The 14791-nt window shown below is 39.4% G+C and overlaps 2 protein-coding genes across 10 annotated transcripts in view; one reads left to right on the forward strand and one right to left on the reverse strand.

Moving 5' to 3' along the window:
- Positions 1–14791, forward strand: part of inaE (inactivation no afterpotential E) — a 29455-nt gene that overhangs the window by 9206 nt on the left and 5458 nt on the right. For 7 of the 9 annotated variants that reach the window (XM_089263429.1, XM_089263430.1, XM_089263424.1 and 4 more), the window contains 11 exons: positions 7608–7702; positions 7793–7899; positions 7976–8080; positions 8164–8265; positions 8770–8947; positions 9563–9982; positions 11116–11782; positions 11853–11957; positions 12032–12159; positions 13760–13783; positions 14505–14637. In XM_089263429.1, coding sequence (XP_089119555.1) covers positions 7608–7702; positions 7793–7899; positions 7976–8080; positions 8164–8265; positions 8770–8947; positions 9563–9982; positions 11116–11782; positions 11853–11957; positions 12032–12159; positions 13760–13783; positions 14505–14637 — 2064 coding nt within the window. The remainder of the gene's footprint in view (positions 1–7607; positions 7703–7792; positions 7900–7975; positions 8081–8163; positions 8266–8769; positions 8948–9562; positions 9983–11115; positions 11783–11852; positions 11958–12031; positions 12160–13759; positions 13784–14504; positions 14638–14791) is intronic. The other 2 variants (XM_089263432.1, XM_089263431.1) reach the window with 2 other exon arrangements.
- Positions 1992–3293, reverse strand: LOC108656982 (galactose mutarotase). Its single transcript, XM_018109418.3, has one exon. The coding sequence runs from the start codon at positions 3232–3234 to the stop codon at positions 2068–2070; it is 1167 nt and encodes a 388-aa protein (XP_017964907.1). The 5' UTR covers positions 3235–3293; the 3' UTR covers positions 1992–2067.

Genomic DNA, 14791 nt, shown 5'->3' on the forward strand with positions numbered 1-14791 from the left:
AAAGTGTCGGTTGACAGGCGGTTTATTGATGACCCACTCCGTGGTTTGATTGATTAGGATAGGATTAGGATTCATGGCACTTGGAGGCGTGGCAATATATGCCCCAAGGATTACACTGAACCCACGAACTACAATACAAGTACAAGAAAATATGCATTGTTCCAATTAATTTCAGAAAAGGAATATAGCTCAAGCCTAGCTAAGATATTTAATTCCCAGCTAGACATCAATCTTACTATCCCTGTTCGGTCCTTAAGGCAGTGTTAAGGTATCTGCTAGTCGGATACTATCGACTCATATCATTCTTAAAAGATTTCCCCCGCCAAATCCAGCTGAATTTGGACTATGAGCGAGTATTGTGACGTCGTTTGCGTTCGACTGAAAACGTTTCAACTTGATTTTTTTTTTTTGTTTTTTATTATTATTTTTTTTTTTCTTTTAATTGGTTTGGAGCACGTTATGCAAATGCTGTAACTGTGTACCAGACGGCCCATCAGACTCTCGTTGAACGGCCCAAAAAAATAAAATAAAATTAGACATTGTGCGAGCACCCCTCAAGTAGTGCCCCAGAATGTGTGGGAGCTGTGCAATTAACCCGAAAGGCTAGCGATGCAGAGTACTAGAGCAGTACTAGCAGTGCATGGAGCAGGAAGCGAAGGAGCGGGAGCCGGCAAAAAAAAGGAATACCTCTAAAAAATGTAAAAAAAAAAAATTCTATTCACATCGTTTGCATTCAGCTTGACTTAAAAACTAATTACGTTCGTTCAGGGTATAAACTGTCATATGAAATTCAACAGTCAGCTGTATAACGGTTAAACTATATGGCGTACCCTGTTCGTGTGATGATATCTGCTCGAGTGATTCAATTTTCGTATTCGCAATTTCATTTATGATAGAAATAAAGAAATATAAATATACGTTGATTGCGAAACAATAAATCTATAAACCATACATACAGTATATCGTAGGCGAGGTATATTTACCTCCAAGTGTCAACAAATTAACGCTACTGTGGCAACGCGTCATCAGCTGTCAGATTGAGTTGCTCAATTTGATATGGTCAAAGTTCAAGGCAAACGAAAAGGCTAGCCATATCGCCAAAGACTTTGCAACTTAGTTTCGAAGGCATGTTTCGCATTTGGGTAGTTGCCTGAGAAGTTTGGTAAACCTTGAGGAAGAGGAATAGACATGATGATCGATAACAAGCAGCGTTGCCATATCACCAAGGACTTTGCAACTTAGTTTCGAATGCATGCTTCGCATTTGGGTAGTTGCCTGAGAAGTTTGATAAACCTTGAGGAAGAGGAATAGACATGATGATCGATAACAAACAGCGTTGCCATATCAGCAAAGACTTTGCAACTTAGTTTGAGAAACGTGTTACGCATTTGGGTAGTTGCCTGAGAAGTTTGATAAACCTTGAGGAAGAGGAATAGACATGATGATCGATAACAAGCAGCGTTGCCATATCACCAAAGACTTTGCAACTTAGTTTCGAATGCATGCTTCGCATTTGGGTAGTTGCCTGAGAAGTTTGCTAAACCTTGAGTAAAAGCAGCAGGGTTGCCATATCAACAAAGACTTTGCAACTTAGTTTGAAAAGCATGTTACGCATTTGGGTAGCTGCCTGAGAAGTTTGCTAAACTTTGAGGAAGAGGAATAAACATGGTTATCGATAACAAGCAGCGTTGCCATATCAGACCTTAGAACTTCGTTGCTCACAATGTTTGGTAAAATTTGAGAGAAACATGAGCTTGACAGTCGATAACAATAATAATCGATAACAGTTAATGGCAAGCGGCGTTGCCATATCTGGAGCTAGAGCTTTGTTGCAATTTAAATTGGCCAAAGAAGTTTGTTAAACTAAAAAAAAGAATCATCTAACCTGATTTTCACTATATGCTATCGATAATTCATAATATTTGCTATAGTAGTCAACTATTAGCATATTTTGTAATTTATAAATTAACCAAATTTATGGTCTAGAGTTTTTTAAACACGTTTCCAAATGAGTGTTACGTCTAGAAGACGAGAATAAACAACAATAGGGAATTATCGGTCGGACAGCTACGTATAACGCACGATATCAGCTCCGATTTTGTCGAGCTCTTCGGGCGTGGCGCAACATTTCCACGATTCCTGAATGCCGAACCTAAAGATGGTCTCATGAAAGTACAGTTCGCTCGGCATTATGAAGGCGGTGGGAAAGTCCAGATTGTTCATGGTATCGGGAAACTTTTGCAGTTGCACACTAAAGCCGGAATGCTTATAGTATCGGGCACACCTTTTGCCCATAATCGGTTCCTCGTCCCTGGTGTCGTCCGGAAAATCGTTGCCCGTCTCAAATCGCATGCCCGGCTGATTGCTATGGATTTCCATGTAGCGGCCCGATTCGGGATGCAGAAAACGTCCAACAAAATGCAATATATGCGAATCGAAATCCTTATCGATGGCATAGCACACATCGAAACCGGGCAACTTTTTGTTCTCGAACTGACGCAAACGGTCCCCAATGAAGGCCGGCACACGCATATCGTAGACGGTGTCGCTGACTCCATTAAATCGACCCGTCGGCATATTCTTCTCATTCGTTTCGATAGTATCGTTGGCGGCAATTACCAGACGATGCTCCAGTATGCCCTTACGTCCGGCCTTCTGTCCGGCCAAATTGAAGTAGCAGTGATTGCTGATATTGACGGGCGTCGTCTTGTCGGTGCGCGCCTCGATGCGCATAAACAATCGATTGTCATCGTCCATGGTGAAATGGAGCAGCACCATCAGATTGCCCGGATAGCCCTCGTGCCCGTTGGCGGACTCATGGCAGAGCGTAATGCCGTCGGGCAGTATTTTGTGCAGGTCCCAAATGATGCGATCGAACCCAATGAAGCCGCCATCGATCTGATGCTGATTGTTCCAATTTTTTGTGACCCGCACCTTGCGTCTGTCCATCATGAATTCACCATTGGCCACCCAGTCGGCGACACGTCCCAGCATGCAGCCGAAGCGTCTACTTCGGTGCGCCTCATAGCCGGCAATGTCATCGAATCCCAATACAATATCATCCATTTGACGATAGGCATCATAACAGGTGATGCTCTGGATGGTAGCGCCCAATTGGATGATCCGCACGGACAAATGGTTCGAGTTGCTAATCGTATAGCGTCGCACCACCTGAGCCTGCTCAGTAAATGGATTGGTCGCAATGCCAAAGATGTCCTCCACAATTGTTATCATAATTTCGAATTTTATTTAAAAAAAAAAAAGAAGTAAATTTCTATAAAATTTCTATAAAATCTGATTTCAAATGAAAGTTTACATCTTGACTTTGAAATCATTGAAAGGAAGAGGCAAAAATATTTCTCCTTTTGTGATTCAAGAGTCTGAAAAATGTAGAGCCAAAGCGAGAATAATTCTCTGTGGAATAATGTTATTATTTCAATAAAGAGCAGAGATATTTCAGTCGTTAAAATTAAGGATTATAAAACATTAAAAGGAAAATATAAGTTAAGATCAAATCATGTGAGCTTAAACGTTGTAACTAAGAACTGGGCTAGTTCTATGAGTCAATATGGATTCGATGAGCAACTTTGCATATCGAAATTTTCATGTAATTTTTTGGATAAAACTGCATAAAATATTTTACTATTGTCCAGGAAATACCCACACCGTCTGCTCTTCCAATCAAAAACCTAAACTAGCAAACATTGTGAATTCCCGTGAAAGCTTGGCATTATATTTGATTAAGTTCGATATCAGCAATCGATAACAATAAATATGGGAAATGTTATCTATTTTAATATTTGAACTAATCTGCCACAATTACGCTATAATATTATATATTATTTGACTAATTTGCTCGTATATTATGATAGTTCTTTTGGGTTTATTGCGGCCAGATTATTGGGTTCATTGGCTTCTCAGCCCTAGATAGATAACAATGAAATTGCATGCAGAAATTTATCTTATCAGAGGACAGCTAATATAATCGAAAAGTGATCTATATAATATATATGTTCATATGCTATATATATATATACATATATATATATTGGTATAGTTTAAGTATGATTTACGATGTTGAGGCCATGAGGTTGGTTGGTTTTTGCTCTATTTAATCATCGACCGGGACACATTTAATTATTTTGCCAATAACCGTGACTGGAATTATTATTTATAATATGCATTCGCCATAGCCACGACTGAATTATTCATTCACCAAATGGCCAACGGTGCATGGTGGTATATGGTCGATATATATATATATATATATGTACCATACACATATATATGGAAGCATTCAAATCCATGTAATTGCCATTAATTGCGACGCTCAAAGCAAAATTGCGAACTCTATTAAATGCAAGAGTGGGCCCTTGGGCCTTGACTAACTGAGATATCATAATTTGAAACCCAATGTCAATGCCGTTGGCGTTGGCAGAAGAAGCAGACGATGGCGTTCTATCCCTTGACGGGGCCAATGTCAACAGCTGTTCCATTTCCGATTCTAGCTGCAATCGGTTTGCCCTAGAAGATTAATAGAGGGTGAAAACTATATATATATATAGTATATATATGGATGCATATTCATATATATATATAAGGCCACTCTGCCTCTACCAGCTTACATTTACCTTAAAATGCAATTTATCGATGAATAATGTTTATCGATTAAACGTATCGTGTGAGATAGATAATAATAAAATTGTTTGTATCGAAGCCTAGGTGTACCGCAGTACTATTTAAATATATTTATGTATATTTCTATTAAGTTCTGATAGCTTGTTGGTAAAGTTCATGGCATTTAGCACTTGAGACGTTAGTCAAACTTTACTCAATAGATATGTATATATAGATATATATATATATATATATGATACATATAGATATGTGTGTATTACCATTAGAAAATACTAAAGCTCTTAGTTTCTAATATTCTTATCCCTTTGGTAGAGTTCGTGTTGAGTAATATTTGTTGATGTTCAGAGGTTTTAGCGGTCTTTCAGCTAAGGTTCATGTTAAATAGTATTTTTGACCCTCGGTCCAACCAAAAGCTTATTCAAATGTTGTACTTATACTCATAATTTAGACATCCACTTAATGGTATAGCTTATAGCCACACTTCCCTTAAGGCTTATACTTATACATATTAGATTATACTTGCATTTTAACTTATACTTCACACTTCCCTTAAGGCTTATACTTATACATATAAGACTATACTTGCACTTTAACTTATACTCCACACTTATACTTCTATATATATACTCACAGTTATACTTATATATATATATATATAGGTTTATATTTTTAGACTATCTTATTTTATGTAGAAATGTGGTTTTATAATCATTACAAATTAGTACAGTCAGCTAAGCAAAATATCATTTAAGCAGACATTTTAAAATAATTAAATATACATATACATATATATTTTCATAGAGAGAATCGTAAATCTTTTATAGGCAGACTGATGCAAATAGCTTTTGCTGTTGTTGCTGTTGTTGTTGTTGTTGTTGTTGCTGTAGTCTCGCGGCAAATTTTACACATGTTCTACTGTTTGGACATAAATGAAAACAATCAGCGTTCAAGGTCCGCTTCCATTTCGATCTATTAATATTTTAGCGCTTTAGTCATACGCGCAGTACTTATCGCCCATGACTAAATATTATACGCCACACATATACATATTCATATGTATTCATACATATGTAGATGAACAGGCAAAGTGCACTTGTAAATCTACAAATCATTAGCCGTACAACTAATTATGCCTAATGTACACATATGTCTATATGTCTACATACATACATCGTATATCGTCTGTGTAATGCATATATGAATGCGCAGTTATTGTGGAAGCTGAAGCGATTGAGTTCAGCCAAACGTTACTCAAATATGCATGGAAGCCTTCTGGTAACGACATTGTTACATAGATGTCACGTATACGCAGATGGGTGGCAACCTTAAAGACATCGTTGTACCCATGCTGGGAATGTTATAATGCAGGAATTTTCGTATGCATATGTTCATTGTGCACTTCCCTCCCCTCCCCCTCCTCAAAGGACGATTATGTTTGCAAGTTTGTTTAACATAGTTTGAATACCCTGTTAAGATTGTGGGGGGTTAAGATTAACTATATACTTATACTTATACTTATACTTATACTTATACTTATACTTATACTTATACTTATACTTATACTTATACTTATACTTATACTTATACTTATACTTATACTTATACTTATACTTATACTTATACTTATACTTATACTTATACTTATACTTATACTCATATTTATACTTATACTTATACTTATACTTATACTTATACTTATACTATACTTATACTTATACTTATACTTATACTTATACTTATACTTAGACTTATACTTAGACTTATACTTAGACTTAGACTTAGACTTATACTTATACTTATACTTATACTTATACTTATACTTATACTTATACTTATACTTATACTTAGACTTATACTTATACTTATACTTATACTTATACGCTTATAGACTTAGACTTATAACTTATACTTATACTTATACTTATACTTATACTTATACTTATACTTATACTTATACTTATACTTATACTTATACTTATACTTATACTTATACTTATACTTATACTTATACTTATACTTATACTTATACTTATACTTATACTTATACTTATACTTATACGTTAGACTTATACTTACTTATACTTATACTTATACTATACTTATACTTATACTTATTACTATACTTATACTTATACTTATACTTATACTTATACTTATACTTATACTTATACTTATACTTATACTTATACTTACATTTAAAGGGTGTTTCCTGGCCGAGCGCATTCATATTATTTTTTCTCCTTTCTTACTTGTTGTTGTCGTGTGCGATTTAGTAGCAACAGCAACAACCTTAAGCTGTCCAAGCTGTCGTTGCTAGTCGACATCCATGTGCGAGCTGCGAGCTGGGATGTGCGAGGGTCGAGGTTCGAGCTTCCGAGCTTGAAGCTTCGAGGTTCGAGTTTCGAGGTGTCGCCGTCAACGACTGCATAACTGCACATACAAAGCCGTTCCAAGCAGAACTAAGAATGGGATTGGGATTCGCAGCGGGCATAAGAATGAGAATGGGAATGGGAAAGGGAAAGGGAATGGGAGGGGCATTGTGGGTGGGCTCGGGTCTGGCCGTGTGACGGATATGGGAGAGTAAGCGAAGCTGTTGCATGCGCCGAGTGGCAACATATATATAGTATATATTAAGGCTTACTCACTAGGGTTACATTGAACTCAAACTAAAGAATTTAAGTAGCAATTCAAAATAGATTTCTACAGCATTTAAACACTGCCAATTAGCTAGTTAAATCAAGTTATTGTCTGAGTGAAGTGAAGTGATTGAATGATTTCCCATATTGAAATGAGTGTGTATGTATAAGGAATCGCGACAAGGACAGTTAGGGCATCTCCTAGTCGAGCACCCCCCCTACTTGTTGCTTTATAGCTTATATGTAATATGTATTATTATATTTACCATATATTATTATATTTACCATATATTATTATATTTACTATATATTTGTATTCTCTATTCATTGCAGATGCCTGGACTTGTGGTCTTCAGGCGTCGCTGGTCTGTGGGCTCCGATGATCTGGTAGTGCCCGGTGCATTTCTCTTGGCGCTTCACTTTATATGGTAAATATTACAATATATGTGTATATGTATATACATATGTAATGCTCACATTGATGCTAATTGTTATAAATGTGTTGATGCTCATTTCAGTTTTGTACTTGTGGCCGTCTCGTTAGTTTTATTTGAGTACGACACAAGTGTTTTAAGTGTTAAGCTATTATTCTATCATCTAATAGGCTACTTGTTAATACTATTTTGTGAGTATAATCCATAGTGACAATAGATCATTAGCTTATCCGAACTAATCCATATGTAAATAAATCTCCTCAATAGTTTCAATATGCGTAGAAATAGGCATTTGTGTGATCTCGATGCGCGGCAGCATTTTGGACTCCGAGGCGCGTACATCGATCAATATATGGATATATCTCAAGAGTTGTAAGCTATATGACTATAAACATTTATATAGTAAAATAAATATATGTATATATATCTATACTTTCTCAATGGATTCATTCCAGTGGTGATATTATTTGATATTTCATGGCTAATATTGGGCTCCATTTGGCTGTCCCATTATTATATGGAGGCGCCCATCGATGAGGCCAAGAAGATCTTCATAGGTGAGTGTTATCGTCTCTGTGGAAAGTCAAGTGGAATACATTTAGTGCACTACATTTATTAACTGAACGAGCTGAACAACCGTTTAACTGAACAAGAAAAGTTCTTTGAACTGTCGGAGCCAAAATTGATAAAAAAAAAAAAAGCTTGTTCTATTTTTTGCCCTTTCTCTGGTCGGGCTGCCGATGCAATTGTTGGCTTGTTCCCCCTCGAAGCGAACTTTTAATTAAAATTGTTAATAGTTTTATAGAAGTTTGTTTATGGCTTGTTGCTCAGGTTGCAATAAATTGTTGCCTTTGCATGGCGATTGTTAGAATCTTTTGGTTACATTAACAACTTTTAATTAGCGAGCTGAAAGCGCGTGGGGGGTAGGGGGTGAGGGGGGTGTAATATGGAAAATAATAATCAGGCAAACGAAAGTATTTGCGAAATTATTGCAGCAATAATTATGTAAAATTTTTAATTAAAAAGTTTCGCAATTCTCTCTCTCTCTCTCTGTCTCACAGCCATCATCATATGCAACTGGACGTTGGTCTTTATCACGCTTATAACCATCTGGTGCACATTCGATGCAGCCGGTCGTTCCTGGGTCAAGATGAAGAAGTACCAGCGCTCCATGCGAGAGACTGAATCGCGATTCAACTACAAGCGTAGCAACAGCATGAATCGCAACTGGCGGCAACGGTAAGCGATATATATCGATATCGATATAACGATAGCTAAACCGAACTCTATCTACATCCACATCTCTACTCCCTACATATACTCCCTACATCTACATCTACATCTACATCTACATCTACATCTACATCTACATCTACATCTACATCTACATCTACATCGACATCTACATCGACATCGACATCTACATCTACATCTACATCTACATCTACATCTACATCTACATCTACATCTACATCTACATCTACATCTACATCTACATCTACATCTACATCTACATCTACATCTACAGCTACAGCTACATCTACATCTACATCTACATCTACATCTACATCTACATCTACATCTACATCTACATCTACATCTACATCTACATCTACATCTACATCTACATCTACATCTACATCTACATCTACATCTACATCTACATCTACTCTACATCTACATCTACATCTACATCTACATCTACATCTACATCTACATCTAAATCTACATCTACATCTATCTCTATCTATCTATCTATCTATCTATCTATCTAACTATCTACATCTCTACATCTCTCTCTCTCTCTCTCTCTCTCTCTCTCTCTCTCTCCCTCTCTCTCGCTCATCTTTACAGAAAAGTGATGCGCGCCTATCAGGACAGTTGGGATCATCGCTGTCGTCTGCTGTTCTGCTGCATGGGCTCGTCGGAGCGCAACCGGAACTCGTTCACGGACATTGCGCGACTGCTGAGCGATTTCTTTCGTGAACTGGATGTGGTGCCATCGGATGTAGTCGCCGGCTTGGTCCTGTTGCGTAAATTCCAGCGCCTCGAGCGCGAGGCCATTGTCAGGCAGCGCAAGAATGGGACATACGAGTTCCTCAGCGGCGTGCCCATCACGGAGCACACGCAGTTCCTAGCACTCAACGATGCCAAAAACTATGATTTCTTTCAAACGGTCATACACTACATGTACTTCGCCCAGGGCGCCTACGGCTGGCCCATGTACGTCATCATCAACCGCAGCAAAATGTGGCATCTGGTGCCCGAGCTCAAGTGAGTGTAGTGTGGACATATGGCAGCAATTGCCCTATTCGTAGTATAGCCATCATGCATGCATAATCAACCAGGGCAGACGCCCCACTTTAATACCATATACATATGTACGTATCATCGATCCATTTGTAGCGCAGTTTGTAAAGGATTTACGGTTCCACTTTATGTCTCTGAATCAGACAGCGCTCAAGAGGGGCAAAGACGAATAGAGCGCTGGGTGAATAAGAAAAGTGCCTTCTCCTACATCTCCATGTCTCTGTCTTATTCTCTTCTTCTCTTCTTCCTCCTACTCTCTCTTGCTTGCGATACCTCTCTCTCTCTCTCTCTCTCTCGCTCTTTGTCGCCATGTATCTCTCTTACGTTATATATATCTCTATCTCTCTCTATCACATTATATATATATGTATATATATCCTCCCGCTCTCTCTTGATTGCGATACCTTTCTCTCTCTCTCTCTCTCTCGCTGTATATAGGTATCTCTTTCTCTCTCGCTATGTCTCTCTCCCTCTTTCTCGCCATGTCTCTCTCTTACGCTATATATATATCTCTATCTCTCTCTATCGCTATATATATATATATCTCTTTATCGCTAAGACTCTCTACCTCTATTCCTCTCTATAGCTATGTCTGTCCCTCTTTCTCTATCTGTCGTCATGTCTCTCTCCCTTTTCTCTTTCTTTTTATCTCCCCCTTTCCATTTATCTCCCTCTCTCGCTCTCTTCCTCTCTCTCACTCTCTCCATCTCTCTCCCTCTCTCGCTCTCTTCCTCTCTCTCACTCTCTCCATCTCTCTCTCTCTCTCTCTCTCTCTCTCTCTGTATTTTTCCATTCATAAATGTATATAATTATTTCACTCGCTGGCTCGTTCCTCTCTCTCTCTCTCTCTCTCTCTCCGTAAATGCGCCTTTCTATGTGATTCTCATGACCTTAAGTATGATTCATACATCTCGCACTATCTCTGGTAATCAGAGCAGATGTGTTTTGCTTATAGTTCCCGCAAAGTAAACACAAAATATGTGCCTGGAACACTTATAGATCTGTAGTTCGCATAGGTCAGGCCTGAGGGGAGATAATACAGTAATGCCATAAGTCATACTAAATGCGTATGCGTTCTGTTTTTTTTTTCTTTGCAGATGCTTTGGCTGCTGTTGCGGCAGCGGGGATGACAGTCAGGTGATCCAGGACAACTGCTGCTACTGCAACTATGCAGCCCTGAAGAAGACCCTGCAGCTGGGCGACATCGATATCGTCTATGCCACGTACCATGTGGACGTGGGCGAGACGCCGTTCTTTGTGGCCGTCGACTACACGCAGAAGAAGATCGTGATCAGCATCCGTGGCACGCTCAGCATGAAGGACATTCTGACCGATCTGAATGCTGAGGGCGAGGTGCTGCCGTTGCAGCCGCCGCGCGACGATTGGCTGGGCCACAAGGGCATGGTGCAGGCGGCGATCTATATACGAAACAAGCTGCAGCAGGAGAATCTCATTGAGCGCGCCCTGCAACGCAATGCGGATCGCTTGACGCACACCTTCGATCTGGTGCTGGTGGGCCACTCACTGGGCGCTGGCACTGCGGCCATATTGGCCATTCTGCTCAAGCCGGATCATCCGACACTGCAATGCTTTAGCTATTCGCCGCCCGGCGGACTGCTCAGCATGCCGGCCGTGGAGTACTCCAAATCGTTCATAACGTCCGTGGTGCTCGGCAAGGATGTGGTGCCGCGCATCGGTCTCAATCAAATGGAGGCACTGCGCGCCGATCTCATCAATGCCATACAGCGCAGCGTCGATCCCAAGGTATGTGATCGTAGCTCCATTCCCCCCATATTGGCATCTACATACATATATGTTTATTCTTCTCGCCTAGTGGAAGACCATTTCGTGCTCGGTCATCTGCTGTGGCTGTGGCCCGGAGCCCACCTCAGTGGTGAACATGTCCGGCCAGGACACGCACATCAATCGATACCAGGAGGTAAGTCACATTCATTCTACCTCTCTCTGTTATTCACTCTCAGTCTCTCTCTCTCTCTCTCTCTCTCTCTGTAGGAGCGCGACACAGCTCGCTCGACCAGCGCCCATCCGACGGACAGCTCAATAGCTTTAACTCTGCACCAGCCCTTATATCCGCCCGGTCGCATCATTCACATTGTGCGGCATCATCCCAAGCCCGATGAGTGAGTTGAATTGCCCACAATGCGTTCCCGAATTCCTAATCTTAAATTCGTTTCAAAGTTTCATTTTCGTTTCGTTTCTTTTTTGTCTTTGTTTTATGATTTCACAACGTACCCAAGATACGATTGATTGATTGCAGTGTATGTGTGTGTGTGTGTGTGGGTGTGTATATGAGTTATCAGCTAGCTTAAGTCAGTATTCACGGTGCGCTTGGACTCGTGATTCATGTCGCATGACGTCAGATCCATCTGGTATTTTGGACTCGGGCAGGTGCACAGTGGAATCGAATCACAGCTGACTGGATGGAAATCAGGTCAAAGTCATTGAGCAAGTTTATCAATGGCATGTCGCAGCCTAAATATCTCGGTGGACTTGTTTGGTCTGAACTGAACTGATTCATTTTGTGGAACTAGTTTGTCACCTTTTGGCGTACGATTCGGACTAGTTTAAAGCTCAGAGAATTACATATGGAATTAGTTGATCACATATCGAACTGGTTCATTTTGTGGAACTAGTTCATTTTGTGGAACTAGTTTGACACCTTTTGGCGTACGATTCGGACTAGTTTCAAGCTTAGAGAATTATTTATGGAATTAATTGATCACATTTTGAACTAGTTCATTTTGTGGAACTAGTTTGACAGATTTTAGCTCACGGTGCCGATGAGTTTGAAGTTCAGAGAATCGCCTATGAAATTATTAGCCCACATTTAGAACTAGTTCCTTGTGTGGAACTAATTTGCCAGATTTTTGATTACGATTCGGACTAGTGTGGTGCTTAAAGAATCGGCAATGGAATTATTAGGCTACATTTACAACTAGTTCATTTTGTGGAATTAGTTTGACACATTTTAGCTCACGATGCTGACAAGTTTGAAGCTCAGAGAATCGACTATGAAATGATTAGCCCACAATTGGAACTAGTTCATTTAGTGGAACTAGTTTGATACATTTTAGCTCATGACGCTGACTAGTTTGAAACTTAGAGAATCGACTATGAAATTAATAGCCCACATTTAGAACTAGTTCATTTTGTGGAACTAATAGTTATCAAATATTCGCAGACAATTCGAACTAGTTTGAAGTCAAACTTCATTATCTATGGAACTAGCTCGCCATAACTTGGCTAACAATTCAAACCATGGAGGCGGAATGGTATTCTTAGGTTTACAATTTGAACTAGTTCAGTTTGGCGAAACTGATTTCATTTAGAACAATTTACAATTTGAGTTGCAGAGTGAATAAATTCAAGTTTTCTAGCTTACATAGATATATGGCTGGAACTAGTTCGCTCGTATTTATGCATAGAAGCTCGAGCTCCAATTTTATAGACTGTGTTTACTAGAAGCACTATACACTATTGCTTCTTCTGTGAGTCTCTAACTGGAAATAGGAAGGAATCCTAGGAATTTGGATTTCATCCCATTTGATTTATAAGGAAAAGCGCTTCCATGACTCCCATGTCAGATGTTTGTCTCTGTGCCTCTTTTCAACTGTTATTCGTTTTCGTTTTCATTTTGTTCCACCAGCTCCCCCGACAACAATCAATCAATCAACTTTTCGTTCCATTGCATTCAATATAATTATTTATAATTATTTTCAGGCAAAAATACGACAGTGGTTGGAGGTAGGCCCATTGCACAGACGATCATGAAACGAAAATGATAGAGAAACCAACGAGCTCTCTCTCTCTCTCTGTCTCTCTCTCGTTGCTCTTCCGCCTGTTCTTCTTCTCTCCCACTCTCTCTCTCTCTCATATGTTTTTCGTTGTTGTTTGTTTTATTCGAACTTAGCTTTAGATAGATTTGTTTACCAAAGTTTTATATTGTTTTGCCAATTGCATGAGGCGACGCATGTTATATACGTTGCGATCCATTCGTAGCTCTTGCCCAAAACTTTCCCGAACGCGTTCTCGTTCTCGGCGAGTGGAACTTTGTTTCTTGATTCATTCGTTTATCTAAATGATTTATGTTTTCCAGCATGGCATATCAATTAAATATAACTGAACCCATCCTTCACTCTCTCTCTATATCTTTCTCTTTGTCTGCCTCTCTCTCTCACTCTCTCTATTCGTTACTATGCCTGGCTCTCTCTAGTTTGAATTCTATTCATAATTTAGCTCTAGTCCATTCGTTGAATTGTAGTTAGTTCAATTTCAATTTCTATATACTATATACAATTTCTATATATGTAATTTAGGTCTGTTAACTTTTCATTTGTATATACGTAGATGCATATGTTATGTAGTTAACATTTAGAGTAATCCAAGTTCGAATTTTTTACTGATCGGCTGAGCGACTTGCTGTGGCCTTATCTGCTTTTTCTACTTCTTCTTCTGTTCTTTGCAGGAATGTGCTCAAGAGTCGCGAGCCCGTCTATCAGGCGATTTGGGCCGATTCAACCGATTTCGATGAGGTGCTCATATCGCCTGTCATGCTGCAGGATCACATGCCCGACAAGGTCCTCGCCGCGCTCAAGAAGGTAATTGCGGAGGTCGATGACGAACGCACCTCGGTGAATAGTTGTTCCACAGCCAGTTGAGGAACATGATGAAGATGATGAAGACGAAGATGATGATGTTGGTGATCATGATGATGCTCGTTCTCGTCGTTTGCTTTAGCAATCATATACATAC

Source organism: Drosophila navojoa, chromosome X (assembly GCF_054131105.1).
Source record: "Drosophila navojoa isolate 15081-1374.11 chromosome X, UAZ_NAV_1.0, whole genome shotgun sequence".
Taxonomy (NCBI): Eukaryota; Metazoa; Arthropoda; class Insecta; order Diptera; family Drosophilidae; genus Drosophila; species Drosophila navojoa.

Excerpts from the sequence above, each read along its gene's own strand:
- LOC108656982 (XM_018109418.3), bottom strand. The coding sequence starts at position 3,234 with ATGATAACAATTGTGGAGGACATCTTTGGCATTGCGACCAATCCATTT.